The sequence below is a fragment of the Ursus maritimus genome, unplaced genomic scaffold, assembly GCF_017311325.1.
Source record: "Ursus maritimus isolate PB19 unplaced genomic scaffold, ASM1731132v1 scaffold_24, whole genome shotgun sequence".
Taxonomy (NCBI): domain Eukaryota; kingdom Metazoa; phylum Chordata; class Mammalia; order Carnivora; family Ursidae; genus Ursus; species Ursus maritimus.
In genome coordinates this window covers 35,077,165-35,091,868 of record NW_024424897.1, presented here as the reverse complement: position 1 = coordinate 35,091,868, position 14,704 = coordinate 35,077,165, and the positions used below count along the sequence as shown (strand labels likewise).

At 52.1% G+C, this 14,704-nt stretch overlaps 1 protein-coding gene across 1 annotated transcript in view; it reads right to left on the bottom strand.

The window, feature by feature from the left end:
- Positions 1–1,145: 1,145 nt before the first annotated feature.
- MRM1 (mitochondrial rRNA methyltransferase 1) overlaps positions 1,146–14,704 on the bottom strand; it is a 39,378-nt gene continuing 25,819 nt past the window's right edge. Inside the window, exon 5 of the mRNA XM_040640948.1 lies at positions 1,146–1,605. Within this exon, the coding sequence (XP_040496882.1) occupies positions 1,580–1,605 (26 nt within the window). The 3' untranslated portion in view covers positions 1,146–1,579. The remainder of the gene's footprint in view (positions 1,606–14,704) is intronic.

The window sequence follows — 14,704 nt, the reverse complement described above, 5'->3', positions numbered from 1 at the left end:
GTCGAGCACTACGCGTCCTCTATCTTCCCAAGAGCGCCGGCCCCATTGTCCCCACGAGTGCCCTCAGATTGTCAGAGCTGGGGCCTCATCTGGCCCTCGGAATATATGGCCACAGAATAATATGACGGTTGGGGGAGGAGGGGTGGGAGGCTGGGGTGGAGGGGCAAATGAAGAAGGCTCTGCACAGCCCCCAGAAGAAAACTTAATAGTCTGGGGGCTCCCTTGGGTCCTTCTCATTAAAAAAAAAAAAATCTCTATTTAAATGCAAATTTGTGCTGGAGCTGGGTTGGGTTGGCGGGAGGCAGAGAAGCAGCCAGACGCTGACATAGACCAGCCATTGGACCCCGCTCCCCAGTCTCAGTCTCGCCTTGTAATCTGGGGCTGGTGCTCAGAAGTTAGCTACATCCTCAAAGATCGCCCCCTCCCCACCGCCCTGGAAAGCCCTGTTCAGTTTAACCCTTCACTAGCTCCCTTCTCTCTTTGTGTGTCTGTCTGTCTGTCTGTCTCTCTCTCACACACACACACACACATACACACACACGCACACAGTCCCTCTAAGCTCTAAATAGAAACGTGTCATGGGGGTGAGGGTGGCAAGCTGTAAGCCTTGACTATAGTTTTCATACTAAATCCAGGAAGGGGAAGAGTCTGAGCCCACCCCCCCCACACACACACGCACACGCCACATGCACACACACGCACCTCCCTCCAAGGAAAGAACTTCTGTTTGAAGAAGAGAAGCAGAATCTGAAACACTTGTATCTAGTTTTGGCCCAACCCTCTATTTCTCTCCCTCTCTCTCTCTCTCTCTCTCTCTCTCACACACACACACACACACACACACACACACCAGGTTTCAAACTACGCAACAGAAGACAAACTCGGCCCTCAAATCAGATCCCTGTTGGGAGTAGGGGATGGAGGGCTTGGCAGCTGGGATCCACACCTGCCCATCACCCATATCCTGTCCCTGTCCCCCTCCCATGGATCCCTCTGCTCCCTGAGCCTCAACAAACCCCTCATCCTGAGCTCCCTCCCACCCTAGCCCACCCCACCCCCACCTCTCCAAGCCCATTACCTCCAGGGATAATTATGTGGGTGATTCGCTGGCCCTGGAGAGCTCTTCAGTGGCACAAACTCGGGATGAGGGAGGGAGAGGAGGGTTGCCCCTGGTTACCACCCTGCTCCCCCTTCCTCCCCCACACCACTGAGGGTGCGATTCAGGGGGAGTCAAGGAGGCGATGTATATAAATCCATCTAGCACACATATACAAATACCCGCCCCAAAACGTTCGTACTTCCATTTCTGGCATTGTCAGGGGAAACCCAGGGCAGGTGCAGGTGACCCTCTCTGGCTGAGAATCCCTCCCAACGTTCCCAACAGGCCCTTGCCTCCTCCACAGCCTCACGCCTCCTTCCTCTGTCCTCTGCCAACCCTGGGGCTTCTGATTCTGCTCCAAGTTGGTGGCATGAGCCATCTCCGCCGTTCCACTGCACGGAGATCCACAGAGAGAGGGGTTCAGCAGCGGAGCAGGGGTACCCACGAGACCCCTTACAGCTTCCAGGCCAAACCCAGATTTCAGGCTCTGGTTACGCCCTTGGCAGCTGTTGAGGAGAAGGAAGAGTCATGGTCAGTTCACCCACTGCCCACTTTCCCATGCTCACGGCCTGCATTGGGCCCTCCTTCGGACACCACACGGCTCTTGGTATTGCGAGGAAAGGCCTTTGGGACCGAGAGTGGCCAGAGGAAGTGTGGACACGTTGAGTGCCACGAGACGGAGCAGGGGCTGGAGGTCAGAAAGAGGGAGAGACACCTCCTGCCTCCTTCAGAGAAACCCTGAGAGAGAAGCAAACAACCTCATAGAGAGAAGGAGGGCTCACGGGGACTTGGGGCCAGTAAATCCTCTGCCGAGAGAGAACTGGGCCCAGGGAGGGAAAGGAGTTGCCTTAGGTCACACAGAGTCCCAGATGAGAGAAGGCTGGCATCTGGTTTCTTGACTCTGAAGCTATGGCCGATTTCAATTTGATGGGAAGATATATATATATATATATATATATATATGTCACGTATCTTATATGCGTGCGCACACACACACACACACGCACACAACAGTGCCCACCATGTAAAGTGCCTGCTGCATTTGGTCACATAACTGAGTCAGGGTCTAAAATGGGCAGTTTGTCTGCCTACGTGTTTGGGGTATTTGTGGGCACATGGGGTCGGGTCACACGTGTAGGCAGGTGTGTGCAGGAGGGCAGAGCACGTGCCACGGCTTGTGGGCTGAGGAGCAGAGGCCTCCCCCCTGCAGGGGTCCCTGTGTCCGGAGCATCTCCCCGGGCTGCCCCCCGGCGCCCGCTGAACCTGCTGGGCAGACTCACAGCCTCAGATGTGCCCCAACCCCTGCTGCTGACTGCTCGCTTCCAGGGGAGCCTCCTGGACGGGCTGCTGCTCTTACAAGCCCTAATGTGCTGGTGGAAACAATTAACTGGAAGAGACGGCTAATACCCAAAGGAAAATATTTCTAGATATGATATTACGACCTCGCCTCAAAAATGGGCCTTTACCATGAGGAAATACAGTTTGTGAGAAGACACACTTTCTTTTAATTTAATTATATAATCTTTGGCTTAAAAAAAAAAAAAGTGGTATGGAGTGGGGGGAGGGGCTGAGATGTTGAAATCAATCCTTTACATTTCCTTTGTATTCACTGACCACCTGGGCAAGGGGGTATAAATGAGAAGATATCTGGGAAAGTTCTGGAAACAGGTCAGACCCAAATCTATCCATGAGCCCCCCATAAAACGCTGTCACAGACGAGAAGAACTTCACCACAGGGTAGGGAAATGAGAGGGGAGGGCTACAGCCACCTCGGGGAACAACAGGGGGCCTAGGCCGACCTCAGGTGACCCATGTCACCCGCTGACTCAGGCTATGGCGTGCGTGTTCCTCCTGCCCTCTGCCTGACACACACACACACACACACACACACTCACACTGTGGAGTGGCCAGGCAGGCCAGACAGACACCCAAAAGTCAGACCCCAACCCTACAAACAGTCGCAGGAGAAGAAGGAAAATAACCCACCAACAGACTGCTTGCCCTGACCTCTCCAGGCTTCAGTTTCCCCATCTGTCAGGGAGGTGGATTAGATGGTTTATAAGACCCTTTCCAGCTTTAACCCTCCCTGCCTTAAGTCACCATCCCAGGTACATGCCTCCTTCCTCCTGGATTTCCCCAAGGGGTAAGAAGCAGGCCCTGGTGTCAACCAGCCATGGGCTCCAATCTCCACCCACCACTTGCTAGGTGTGTGATCTAGGGCCAGGGACCACGTCTCTCCATGCTACTATTTCCCCATCTGTAAAATAGGGAGAACAACGCTCCCGTAAGATACCAGCCAAACCCTCTGCCTATGCTAAGTGTGGAACTCGTGCTCTCTGTCAAACTCCCTAACCCTCAGGAGAGACCATGAAAGGCCCACGAACACTCTCCAGGGATGAATCCAGCAAATGGTGACAAAAAACAGACAAATTAACAGGATCCTCCTCTTTGAGGATCCCATCCTCTCTTCCTTCCAATGCTCAGCATGACCTCTTCCACCCTCAATCCCATGACCACATGACCCCATGGCCAACTCAATCACCTCCTCCATTGTCCATCCCCCACCCCAGGTCCAGGGACCAAGGGCAGCCACAGAAACCCAAGTGCCTAAGTCTCTAGCCCAAAGTGCCTGGTGCTGCCCAGGTGTGGGGGGGGGGGGCAGGGAGGCAGTGAGACAGCTATGGCAACAGCAAATCTCCCCACTTAGGTACTAATGTAGTAAGTCCTATCAAGACACAGTGAAACGGGGCGTAATTTTTGCAGAAAACAATGCAGGTGATGTATGCCTGAGACTGGCACACAATAAAACTGTAGTGGAACGCAGAAAAAATGCACCCAGTCAATACAATAAAATCAGCACAAATACACCCGTGTAAAGCAAATAAATCTCCCAATCCAAATATTTTACAGCATGCACACCACAAGCAAGAAAGTGGAGAAGTGTGTGTGTCTGCACTGTTCAAGTTTTTTCCCAGAAATCTCTAAGGGAAATAAACAAAATGACCAGTGAGCCCCCTCCCCCAGAGCCCCCTCCAAAACATACATACATACATACATACGTACATACGTGCATGCATACACACACATATACGGGGCTGGTTTGCATTTCTGGCCTCAGACCGTTGTGGTCTGGCAGCGGCGACTGGGGGCTGGAGGCCCCCAAATTACCATTCATCTGGCCTTGTTGTGGAAATTTTCAAGGGATTTGCAGTAATTATATGACAAAATGCTTGCAAATCTCACTCATTGCTGAACAGAAACAGGCGGGTCAGGGATTGAACACTTTCAGCTGGGTAATTTGTAAATGTCAATCAGGCACCGGGGCAGAGAGAGAGAGAGAGAGAGAGAACCGAGACCGAGAAAAATACTGTAGCAACCTCAGTGTACGAGGCCTCTTCATCCTCCAGAACCCAGGGCTGGAAAGGCTCGGCCCAGAGGCAACGCAGGAGGGAGGAGAGAAGGGGGCAGGGGGAGAAAGATGGGAGAGGAGGGAGAGGAGGAGGGGGGAGAGGAGAAGAAGGAGGGGGAGGAGGAGGAAAGGGACAGAGCCCAGAAACAGCCACAGAAAAGAGGCTGGGATGAGAGGGGAGGAGGGGTTGTGGATGGAGAATGAAGAGAGTGAATCAGGAAAACAGTTTAAATAAGACCAGGGGAGATTAAATTAACTGATACATACATTCTAAGAGGTAGGTCGCGGGAGCAGCCATAAATACCGGCTCCCTATCTCCCCTGCTCAAGACAGCGGGGAGAGCAAAATAAAATTAAAAGATATAACAATAAAAATTACAAATGCATCTTGAGGGCCGTGTACCTGAGGTTTGTAATGGAGGCACCGAGTGGGGCTGGGCTCAGGGCTCTGCTCTCACTCCAGCCACGGGGAGCGTCAAGGTGGGAGCAGGGGGGCGGGGGGCAGCGGGGAAGGGGGATCAGTTCATTTTCTATTTGGCTGGTCGTTCTGTGGCTCCTATTTTATCCAACAGACTTGCAGAGTGTCCCCGGCGTGCAGGTGAAGAACCCATAAGGGTGATTGTTAACACATGACACTTGATTTGGCCCTTCATAATTGATAGGATTTTTTTTCCTGGTCATCACCACCCCTTGAGTGAGCTGGGTTTCATTCCACTCATTTTACAGCTGAGGAACCCGAAGCTTGGGGAGGCCATGAGTTGGCTCAAGATGACTCACCAGTTAGCAGATAGAGCAAGGATTCGAACCCAGGCCCCCTGATGCCACACCCTTTCCTCCACTGCCCTCCAGGGGCTTATTCCCGCCAGTTTCATCCAAAAAACTGAACATGCTTTCTGAGCACACGCACCTCCCAACATGGCCATGCCCCATGAGTGGTGAACCAGACAGGGGCAAAGAGAACAAGACAGCATCCTTGAAGCAGGATCGCCCACCTCTCCACCCAAAAGTTACTGGACACCCCACCAGCCTCACAAGAACACTAGTGGTTCTACCTTGAAACATCTGTAAGTGGAGGAAGTGCCTAATGGCCCAAAGCTATCATAAATCCAGGCACACTTTTAAAGGAATTTTAATTTTACTCATCACCATATTCTTGGGGGGAAAAAATAAAAACACTGACATAAACAAGACAGACTCTCTGTTGGCAGCAATAGTAGGCACACGTGGGCATCAGAAGGCCCCTTTGCAAGGACTCCAGGGCTCCTTCCCCCACTGAGGTCCACAGTTCAAGGGCGCAGAGCCTCTGACAGAGATGGGGCCTTTGACAACGGGGTAAGGAGGTTATGGGTTGGCAAGGTCAGCCCAGGAAGACTCCCTGAGGGAGGCAGATCCCGCGCGAAGAAGGGCAGGGAAGGAAAGCAGTGTGGCAGCACCAAAGCTGGTATGGGGCAAGAGGTGGGGGGAACGGAGCAGGTTGGCCCCAGCACTCTGGCCCCATAGCCACCAAAGGTTTCAATTTGTCATGATCTCTACATGGGGATAGGTTGACAGCCACAGGGACTCCCCAGCACAGTTGCAAGAAGAAGGTGCTTCTCCTACAGCTCTAACCTGGAGTCTCTCCTGGCCACTGGCGGCCAGGAGGGCACCATTCCTGCATCCGAGGAGCAGCAAAGACACTGGAGCTCGTCCTGTGTGCCAAGCACTGCTGCCCGCGCGGGAGTTACAGCAGGGAACAAACCAGGGGACACAGAAAGCCTGATGTCACGAGCTTACCTTTACCTTCATGATTTTCTCAGTCTTGAAATGACTTTTGGGAGAGGCACAATTACACGCATCGTCTTTTGTGAGTCAAAAGTGTTAACTTGTGGAATGTAAATCAGATGACACTTTTGCAACCATGTTTGGCATTTCTTCATTTTTAAATGTATTGGAGCCTCCGAAATAGAAGAGGCCCACAGGCCGCTGGCAGACTCTGAGCAGGGTGGGGGACTAGAACTCGATTAAAGTCATCCATCTCACAGAGAGTCGCTGCCACCCTCCTAGAGGCCAGAGGATCCCAGGGTGACAGAGACACTGAGGGGAGGGCACTGGTACCTGCCTCATGTCCACCCACAGCTGACCCACCTCTTCCTCTGCCTTCCCACCTCCTCCTCTGCCTTCCCACCTCCTCCCTCAACCAAGAGCACAGCTCGGGAATGAAGAGCCCCTGTTCGGCTTGTCCTCCAGACTATATGCTCTTCCTACCCACCTCCTCTCAACAAAGAGATTTCCTAGAAAGAAAAGGCATCAGGAAAACTTGCAAATCGTCCTCTGAGCTTTGACTGCCCAGATGTGGTCACTGCCAAGTACAGAAGCCTGCTCCCTTCTCTACCCCAGCATCGCCCTGAGCAAGTGCTCTAATCTCATTGTGCCTCTGCTGTCTCATCTGTAAGATGGAAATAAACACTAGCCGCTAGTCTAGCAGGACCGCCGTGAAGACTCAAGGACAGAAGGCATGTGCTCCATATTGTGAACCATTATGATGATACCCTCTCTCTGAGGCTCTCAACAGGTCGTACAGTTTAGGGGGAGGAGGGAAATTGGGAGCTAAGCTAAAGAGTAGGAAGCCGTTGCTGGGTCAGCAGCGACCAGGAGGAAGAGGCCTGGGTTGGGAGTTAGGGAGACATGGGTCTGCCATTCCTAATTCTGTAACAGCCTCTCTCCGAGCCTCAGTTTCCCCATTTGTAAAATGGGAAGGTTAGCCATCTGGGCTGGAAGTGTCTCTGGTTCTAGGAATTAGTGTGGAAAGAATGAGAGGACCCAAGTCAGATGCAGTCCATGAGCAAAGGTGGAGTAACACTGGACAGGGCGCTGTCAGGCAGGCTCTCTTCGAAATCCCAGGCCCCAGATGAGAAACTAAGCCAAGATCACCTCACAGACCCATCACCATCACCACCAGCAGCTAGCAAAAGCCAAACGCCTGGGGTGGGGAGGGGAGGGGCGGGGAGGGCGGCACCCTACCTGCTAGCCGCTTGCCATCTTGTAATCCGATACCTGCTCTTGTCATTAGCTCCACCCTCAGCTGAATTTAATGAATCTGAGAAAAATTATGAAGTCCCATAAAGCCACAAGTATCATAAAAAGTATAATAAAATTGAGAAAAGCTATTAAGTTATAAATACAACCAATGCATGCAACATCACTCAGTCGGGGAGGAAGTCGCTATAAAATAAAATCATTCCACAAGTGACTAAATCTCTTAATTCACAAGGCACACGCTCCCCTTTACCGAGCCCAACCAAAATGAGACACAGAGGACCGAGACAGAGACCGAGCGAGCCCCTGACCAAGGTGGAGGCCGGGGAAGTAGGAAGCGCTACGGAGTCCGCACTGTGCGGCGGGGCCATCCCTAGATCCCAAATCTACATCCTTACTTTGCCAAGCAGCCCAGGTGAAAGGAAACGAAAAATAAGAAAAGAAACAGCGCGGGGGGGAGGAAGTTGGTGCTTAGGTTTGGGGGTTCCGGGGACCGCTTGAAGCGGGCCGGAGCCGGGGCAGTAATCCCACACACCCTCCCGGCTCGGCCCTCGTCGCAAGCCAGCGCTGAGCTCCGGGGCGCCGGAGACCAACGCCCCCCGCCTGCGCCGGCGCCCAGGCGGCGAGCGCGTCTCCCCCGGGCTTCCCCCCGCCGGGAGCCCTCCCCCCCCGCGCTATGAATATTCATAGCTGTAATTAGAGAGCGCGCCCGGCGCCCATTATGGTGATTGTGCGTCCAATAAAAACAAACACGCTAATGAGGAGCTTTAGCGCGGGGCGGGAGTGCGGCCCGCGCAGGAGGAAGGCGGGGTGCCGGCGAGGAAAAGGAGCGATCCCCGAGAAGGGGTCGAGAGGGGACGGAGTAGGGGAGCAGCAAAGACCGAGGGGCGAGGGCCGAGAGCCAAGGTCCCCCGAGCAGCGGAGCGCATTGATGGAGACGTCGTCCCCGGCGGGCGGGACGGGACGCGCGGGCTGGTTTCCCACCCGGCCGAGAGAACTGGACGCCGTCACATTCGGGGAGGGGGTCTGGGCATCGAGCCAGGGCTCCTGAGGCACGAGGCAGTGGAGGTACACAGGCCCCATCGCAGGCTGAGACGCATTCCGCGCGGGTAAGCCCCGGCCTGGACCGGTGGCTGCAAAAGACCTTGCATTTTCAGAGAGTGCTGAGGAGAGCCCGCGGCTTCGGGCGCCCAGGCGTGGCTCCTCTCCTGGGAAGGGTGGCGGACAGCCAGCCGCGCTGTGGCGCAGTGGCCCGGAGCAGGGCGGTATTGGAGGCGGCTGCCGAAGGGAGAGGCGAGGACGTGGCACCGGGTTCCGGGGAAGGAACTACTGAGTGCCCCCAAACTACTTCAGTGGGAAAGTGGTGCTGAGGGCCTGGAGCAGTAGTCAGACCAACCGCACACTATCCCGTGACGATCCAGACATCCCTGCAGGTCAGCGCGGGCGCAGCTACTTGCCGCTGAGCAAGCTGAGGCCGCAGAGGTCAAGGAAAGGCACACAATCACAGTGCGCTAGACCGGCCCGCGGGCCTGCGTGTCTACTCTGAGGAGCTAGGGAAGGGGTGTGGGTGGATGGACCGAGCTGGGCTGCGGGAGGGGCTTCTGCGGGAGGGAGTCCCAGGCCTGCTCTTCGGGAAGTTGGGAATGAAGGTGGGAAGCACCAATACTCTTGTAGCCAGGGGCCCACCCTAACCTAAACCAAGCACACACAGTAAGCGCTGCGTGAATGCTTGTTCAGGGGGTGAAAGAAGGAAACCACTGGAAGAAGGACACTTGATGTAGGAAGATGGGAGAGTGAAGGAAAGATCTAGAAGAGAGATGGGGGATGAGGCCTAGAGCAGTGGTTCTCCAGTTCCGCAAGATGAGATTAACATACAGCTTTCTTATGTTCACACATACAGAATTTTATGTACAGAATTTCCACAGCATTATTAGGAAAGCCAAAAACTGGAAACAACCCAAAAGTCCGTGAAATGGTGAATGGATAAACAGAATGTGGCCTATTCATGCAATGGAATGCTAGTCGCAATTAAAGGGCTAAACTATTGACACACACTACAACATGGATGAACCGTGAAAACATTCTGCTTGGTGAAATAAGCCAGTCACAACGGGCCACATTGTATATGGTTCCATTTATATGAAATGTCCAAAACAGGCAAATTTATTAGAGACAGAAAGTGGATTAGTGATTGCCTAGGGCGAAGGGATAGGGGAATTTGGAGGTGACAGCTAAGGGGTACAGGCTTTCTGTTGGGGGTAATGAAGATGTTCTAAAATTGGTGGTGGTGCCAGTTGGATGACTGCGAATATACTAAAAGCCATTGAATTGTACACTTTAAATGGGTGAGTTGTATGGTAATGTGAATTGTATCTCAATAAAGCTGTTAACAATTAACAAATCATTATGCTAAGTAAAAGAAGCCAGACTGAAAAGATCCTCCAGAAAAGACAAATCTATGGAGACGCAAAGTAGATTAGTGGGTGCCTAGAGCTGGGGTGGGGAAGGGATTAACTGTCCACAGACACTGGGGATTTTATTGGGGTTATGGAAATGTTCTATAACTGGGTTGGGGTGATTGTTGCCTAACTCAATAAATTTACTAAAAAGACATTGAACAGTATGCTTAAAACAGATAAATTTCATAGTATGTGAATTACACTTCAAAAAAGTTTTCAAAACAACAACAACAACAGATTGCTGGATCCTACCCCCCAGAGTTTTCTGGGATGGGATGGTTGGAGAATTTGAATTTCTACCAAGTTCCCTGGTAGATACTGCTTGACCAAGACCACATGGGGAGACCCACAGATCTATAGAGGTGAAAGGCCAAGGCCAAGAAGGGGGAGGAGCCTGTTTTTTAAAAGAAAGAAACCCTTTGGGCACCAGCTCTCCACACCCACCCGCCCACTCCTCCAGTGTCACCCAGGCGGATAACCGGGAGGGGCTGTAATGGGCGGTAGGGAGTGGTTCTCCGTGCCTGGCAGATATTCCTCCACAGCAGACAGCAGCAGAGTTAATTTCAAGGCAGCCTCTCCACGATCAACCGAAATTGCCAGCGTAAATAGGAACCGCTGTTTATTTGCCACTTACCTCTGTCTTGTTCCGCTTAAATACTGAGGGGAAACCGGGGCCATTAAGGTCAGAAGAAAATACGCAGCGTCGCTGTGGGTGGGTGAAAATGATATTAGAGATTGGAGGGGGGGCAGCAAAAAAATAAATAGAGGAAGAAAGGAGGGTGGAGAGAGGAGGAAAAACTGCCTTGCACCAACAGAGCATGAAATAAAATTAAATTAAATAAAGATCTGTTTGGTGGGTGGGGAATCTTCGTCCCAGGAAATATGGGTGGAGTTTGAGAGAGGGGAGATTTCTGGAGTTGTTTGTAAAGCCAGCCAAGGGAGCCTGTAAATTCTGATTTCTGTTTTCTGGACGGATTAGAACAGTTCGGGCTTTATTCTCTTCCTGTGGGTCACCAGGAAACGGACCCAGGGAGGGGACAAAACCCCCAAGGAACCATCGCCCCCGCCCTAGGGGGTCTTTCCCCCAGCTCTGTGGTCTTGGATGGTCCCTGCCCCTAGGGGCTTCACACCCCAGAGGCGGCAATGCTTCTAAAAGTCAATAAAACGAGAAGGAAGATGCGATAAAATTAAGGTGGAAAGTGCGATGGGGAGAGGAAATGGGAATCTTCTTTTTAATTTAGCTTTAATTTTAATTTTTTGTCACCTCTCCAAACAGCCACCTTGCTTCTGCTGCAGAGGGGACCTGGGGGGGAGGAGCTGGCCTCGCTTTTTAAAGGCTGAGAAAGCGGCACACTGGGCCAGGTCTTGGGAGCCATGTCTTGGGGGAACCACAGCTGGGAGCGAGCATGGGGTGGGTTGGGGGCTGCCTGTCAAAACCCTACTCCCCCAGAAGGAGGCACACCCCCAGAGACCACTGTCTGGACCTGGGGGCTTTCCTGCAGCTGATTTTCACTCCCTGACAGCAGGATCTGAGTCTCAGGCATCTTAGTCACCTGTTTGTATTTATTTTATTTTATTTATTTATGGGTGGGGCATGAGAGGGGGGTGGGGGAGGGGCAGAGGGAGAGAGAAGCGGACTCCCCACTGAGTACGGAGCCAGTCACAGGGCTTGATCCCAGGACTCTGGGATCATGACTAGAGCTGAGCCGAAGGCAGATGCTTAACCCACTGAGCCATCCAGGTGCCCCCCCCCTTTTTTTAAGATTTTGTTTTTACGTAATCTTTGCACTCAATGTGGGGCTCGAACTCACAACCCAGAGATCAAGAGTCTCGGGCTCTATGGACGGAGCCAGCCAGGCGCCCCCATCTCTTTATCCCCAGCGGCTGACACAGAACAGAAGCAGCAGGGATGATGATAGCTAATAGCTACTGAGCACTATATCCCAAGCACTGTTCTAAGCCCAATTTGCCGTTACTATTTCATCTTATTCCTCCCATCAATATCCCGAGCTACATACCATTGTAAGAGCCCCATTTTATAGATGAGGACATTGAGGACAGAGAGGTGAAGCACCTTGCCCCTGGCCGCAGAGCCAGCAGGTCGTGGGACCTCTACTCATGAGATAGATAGCGGGTAACTCTCACTTACGGACTGGATGAATAATGAATGCAAATTGCCTAAGAATTCTAACCAAGTGCCAAGTATGCACAGCAGTGGTCCTGTGGGGTCCCTCTCCTTCAGTCCACGAAGGCTGGGGTCCGCAGTGCCAAGCAATGCAGAGGTCGAGATAGATGTCCTCAGAGCTCTGGGGAGCTAAGCTTCTTGGTGTTTGGTGGGAAAGCCCTTGAGGGTCAGGCCCACATTTGTTGTCAGGTGCTTTCCCATTTTCAGGAAGGGCGAAATCACACTCAACCTCGCATCTCCATCCAGCCAGAAGATGTTCTTTCCCCAGTGGCCCAATCATGGGGCAGAGAGTCTGTGGCTCCGCTTGTAAGCTCCTTCTCAAGCCCAAGACCTCTGAGGCAGCAGAGCGATTGACCCTCCCTCACCCTGGCACCAGCCAGGCATCTGGAAGCTCCCTAGCAGGGCCCCACGTTGGAGTCCAGAAGTTTGGTATGTTTTCAGAAGAGACTTCCCCCCTCCTAGCACTGCTGCCTTCCTTGCCCACTCCCTGATCCGTAGGGGCCCACTGAGCTACTCTGCCCTCCCGTATTTCCTCCCCCAGTCCTGAAGATCCCCAGCCTCTCCAACTGGAAGAGGCAGGAAAGGATGCACTTCTTTTCAAATGGGCTCCTCCTTGCTCAAAATATTGTTCCCCTCATTAAAAAAAAAATCATATTCTCAAAGACTAATTCCATGGAGAAGTACACATGAATATTTGTAAGTTAAAAAAAAAGCAAGTTATCAAATACCATGCAGAATATAATCCAATTGTGTTTGGTTCTGTTTTTAAAAAATAGTTTATGGTATATTTATGTACACACAGAAGATTAGAAGAATATACGTCAAGATATTTATACTGGTTTTTGTTTCTTTCCTTGGTATTTCTGTATTTTCCAAATTTTCTGCTGGGAACACATGTCCTTTTATAGTATATAAAGGGAAATTATAAATGAATTTTAAAATTCTGCCTTATTAGGTTCCGTTTTTAAAAGTACTGATACCCCTTCAGCTTGCTGGCTTTGAGGACCCATAAATATCAGCCAAGAACAGTTCACACGTGACTGTGTGTGTGTCGGGGGTCCCAACTCCCCCACCCTCTCCCAGTGACTGCTGTTCATCATACCCAGAACAATTAACCATCCCCTTATTATTCACACGTCATGATTACTAATCACCCTTATTAATATCCATGCTTTGCAAAACCAGGAGGCAGCTTGGCTCAGATGCTTGGAACTCTCCAGGAATCTATTCCTGACCCCAGGCACGTCCCTTCCTGCTCTGTGCCTTCACCTCCCCCTGAATTGGAAAGATCTGCCCCTTCCTCATCCCTCCACAGTGACCAATGTCCTCTGCTTCCCTCCTTTGCCAGTTCATAAGAGCCTCACACCCCAGAGGTGTTCCTATCCCCATTTGCCACCTGAACCGCAAGCCTCCCTTACACTGGAACTGAAATAAGGGTCCCTTCCTAGAATTGATCCCTTTTCTCAAGTTACCCACATGGTTCATAAAATGTATGCTTTACACCAAGCAGATGCACTATGGCTAAAGACTGAACTTTATGGTGACACCATTTAACCATGTTCCGTCTCTAAATCTTGGTACCTGTTTTGGGAAATGCATTAGTAGTTCCGTGTTAAGCCTGCTATTGATACATTGGCCATTCAGCTCATGTTAAATTTCCTGGCCAATGTTTGAGGCAGATTTATGCTCTGGGTCACTTCAGCCCTTGGTTTTTAATGTGGTGCTGGCTCTGAGAAATGTTGAGATGCGCTGTGCTATTATGGGGGAAGTGGGTCCAGGCGACACCACAATGGCACAGAACCTACACGGCACCACCGCGGCCGCTCCTAGAGGGGTGGTGGTGACCGCTTCTGGGTGGAGATGACGACGTCGTCAGAGAGGTGGCTGTCAGCCATCTCCGCATGGAGCGCACTCTGGGTCGGGACACCGGGCACGGACCACCACCCCGGCCTGGGCTGAGACACAGAGCCCGCGCCAGGGCCGAGCCTACTCGAGGAACGTAAGGGGAAGACGAAAACAACGGATGCAATCTGAAAAGGGGCAGCGGTTGCATTTACTACACAGGCAATGAGACACCTCTCACCCAACGAGAGTGACCGAGGTGACCATCTGGCAACATGTCGGGACACGGTGTGGCTATTAAAATGACACGACGGTGGGCTCGAACCCTGAAAACGTCCGGGTGATTGGATGTGAGGGGAAAGCAGGAAACCCAGAGGGAGGGCGGGCAGGGCACGCAGCCCCTGGGGAAAGAGCCCTGCATCAGAGAAGGGAAGAACCGAGTTCAAATCCAGACTCGGCTGTTCACGCTGTTCATGAGCCTTGGGCGTCCATGGGTGAAGGGAGATCAACACCCCTGCTACCAGGGTGGCGAAAAGCCTGAGTCAGGTCCCAATGCTCGGGACCTTTGAGGTACTCGTTAACAAAAATGCCCCTGAAGGTAGCGATACCTCAGAAAGGACTAATCGGAATGTGAACACGTAGAAATTAAAGTTCTTCAGAGCCTTTTGGACCTGGTTTGGGAGAACAGATTCCGGC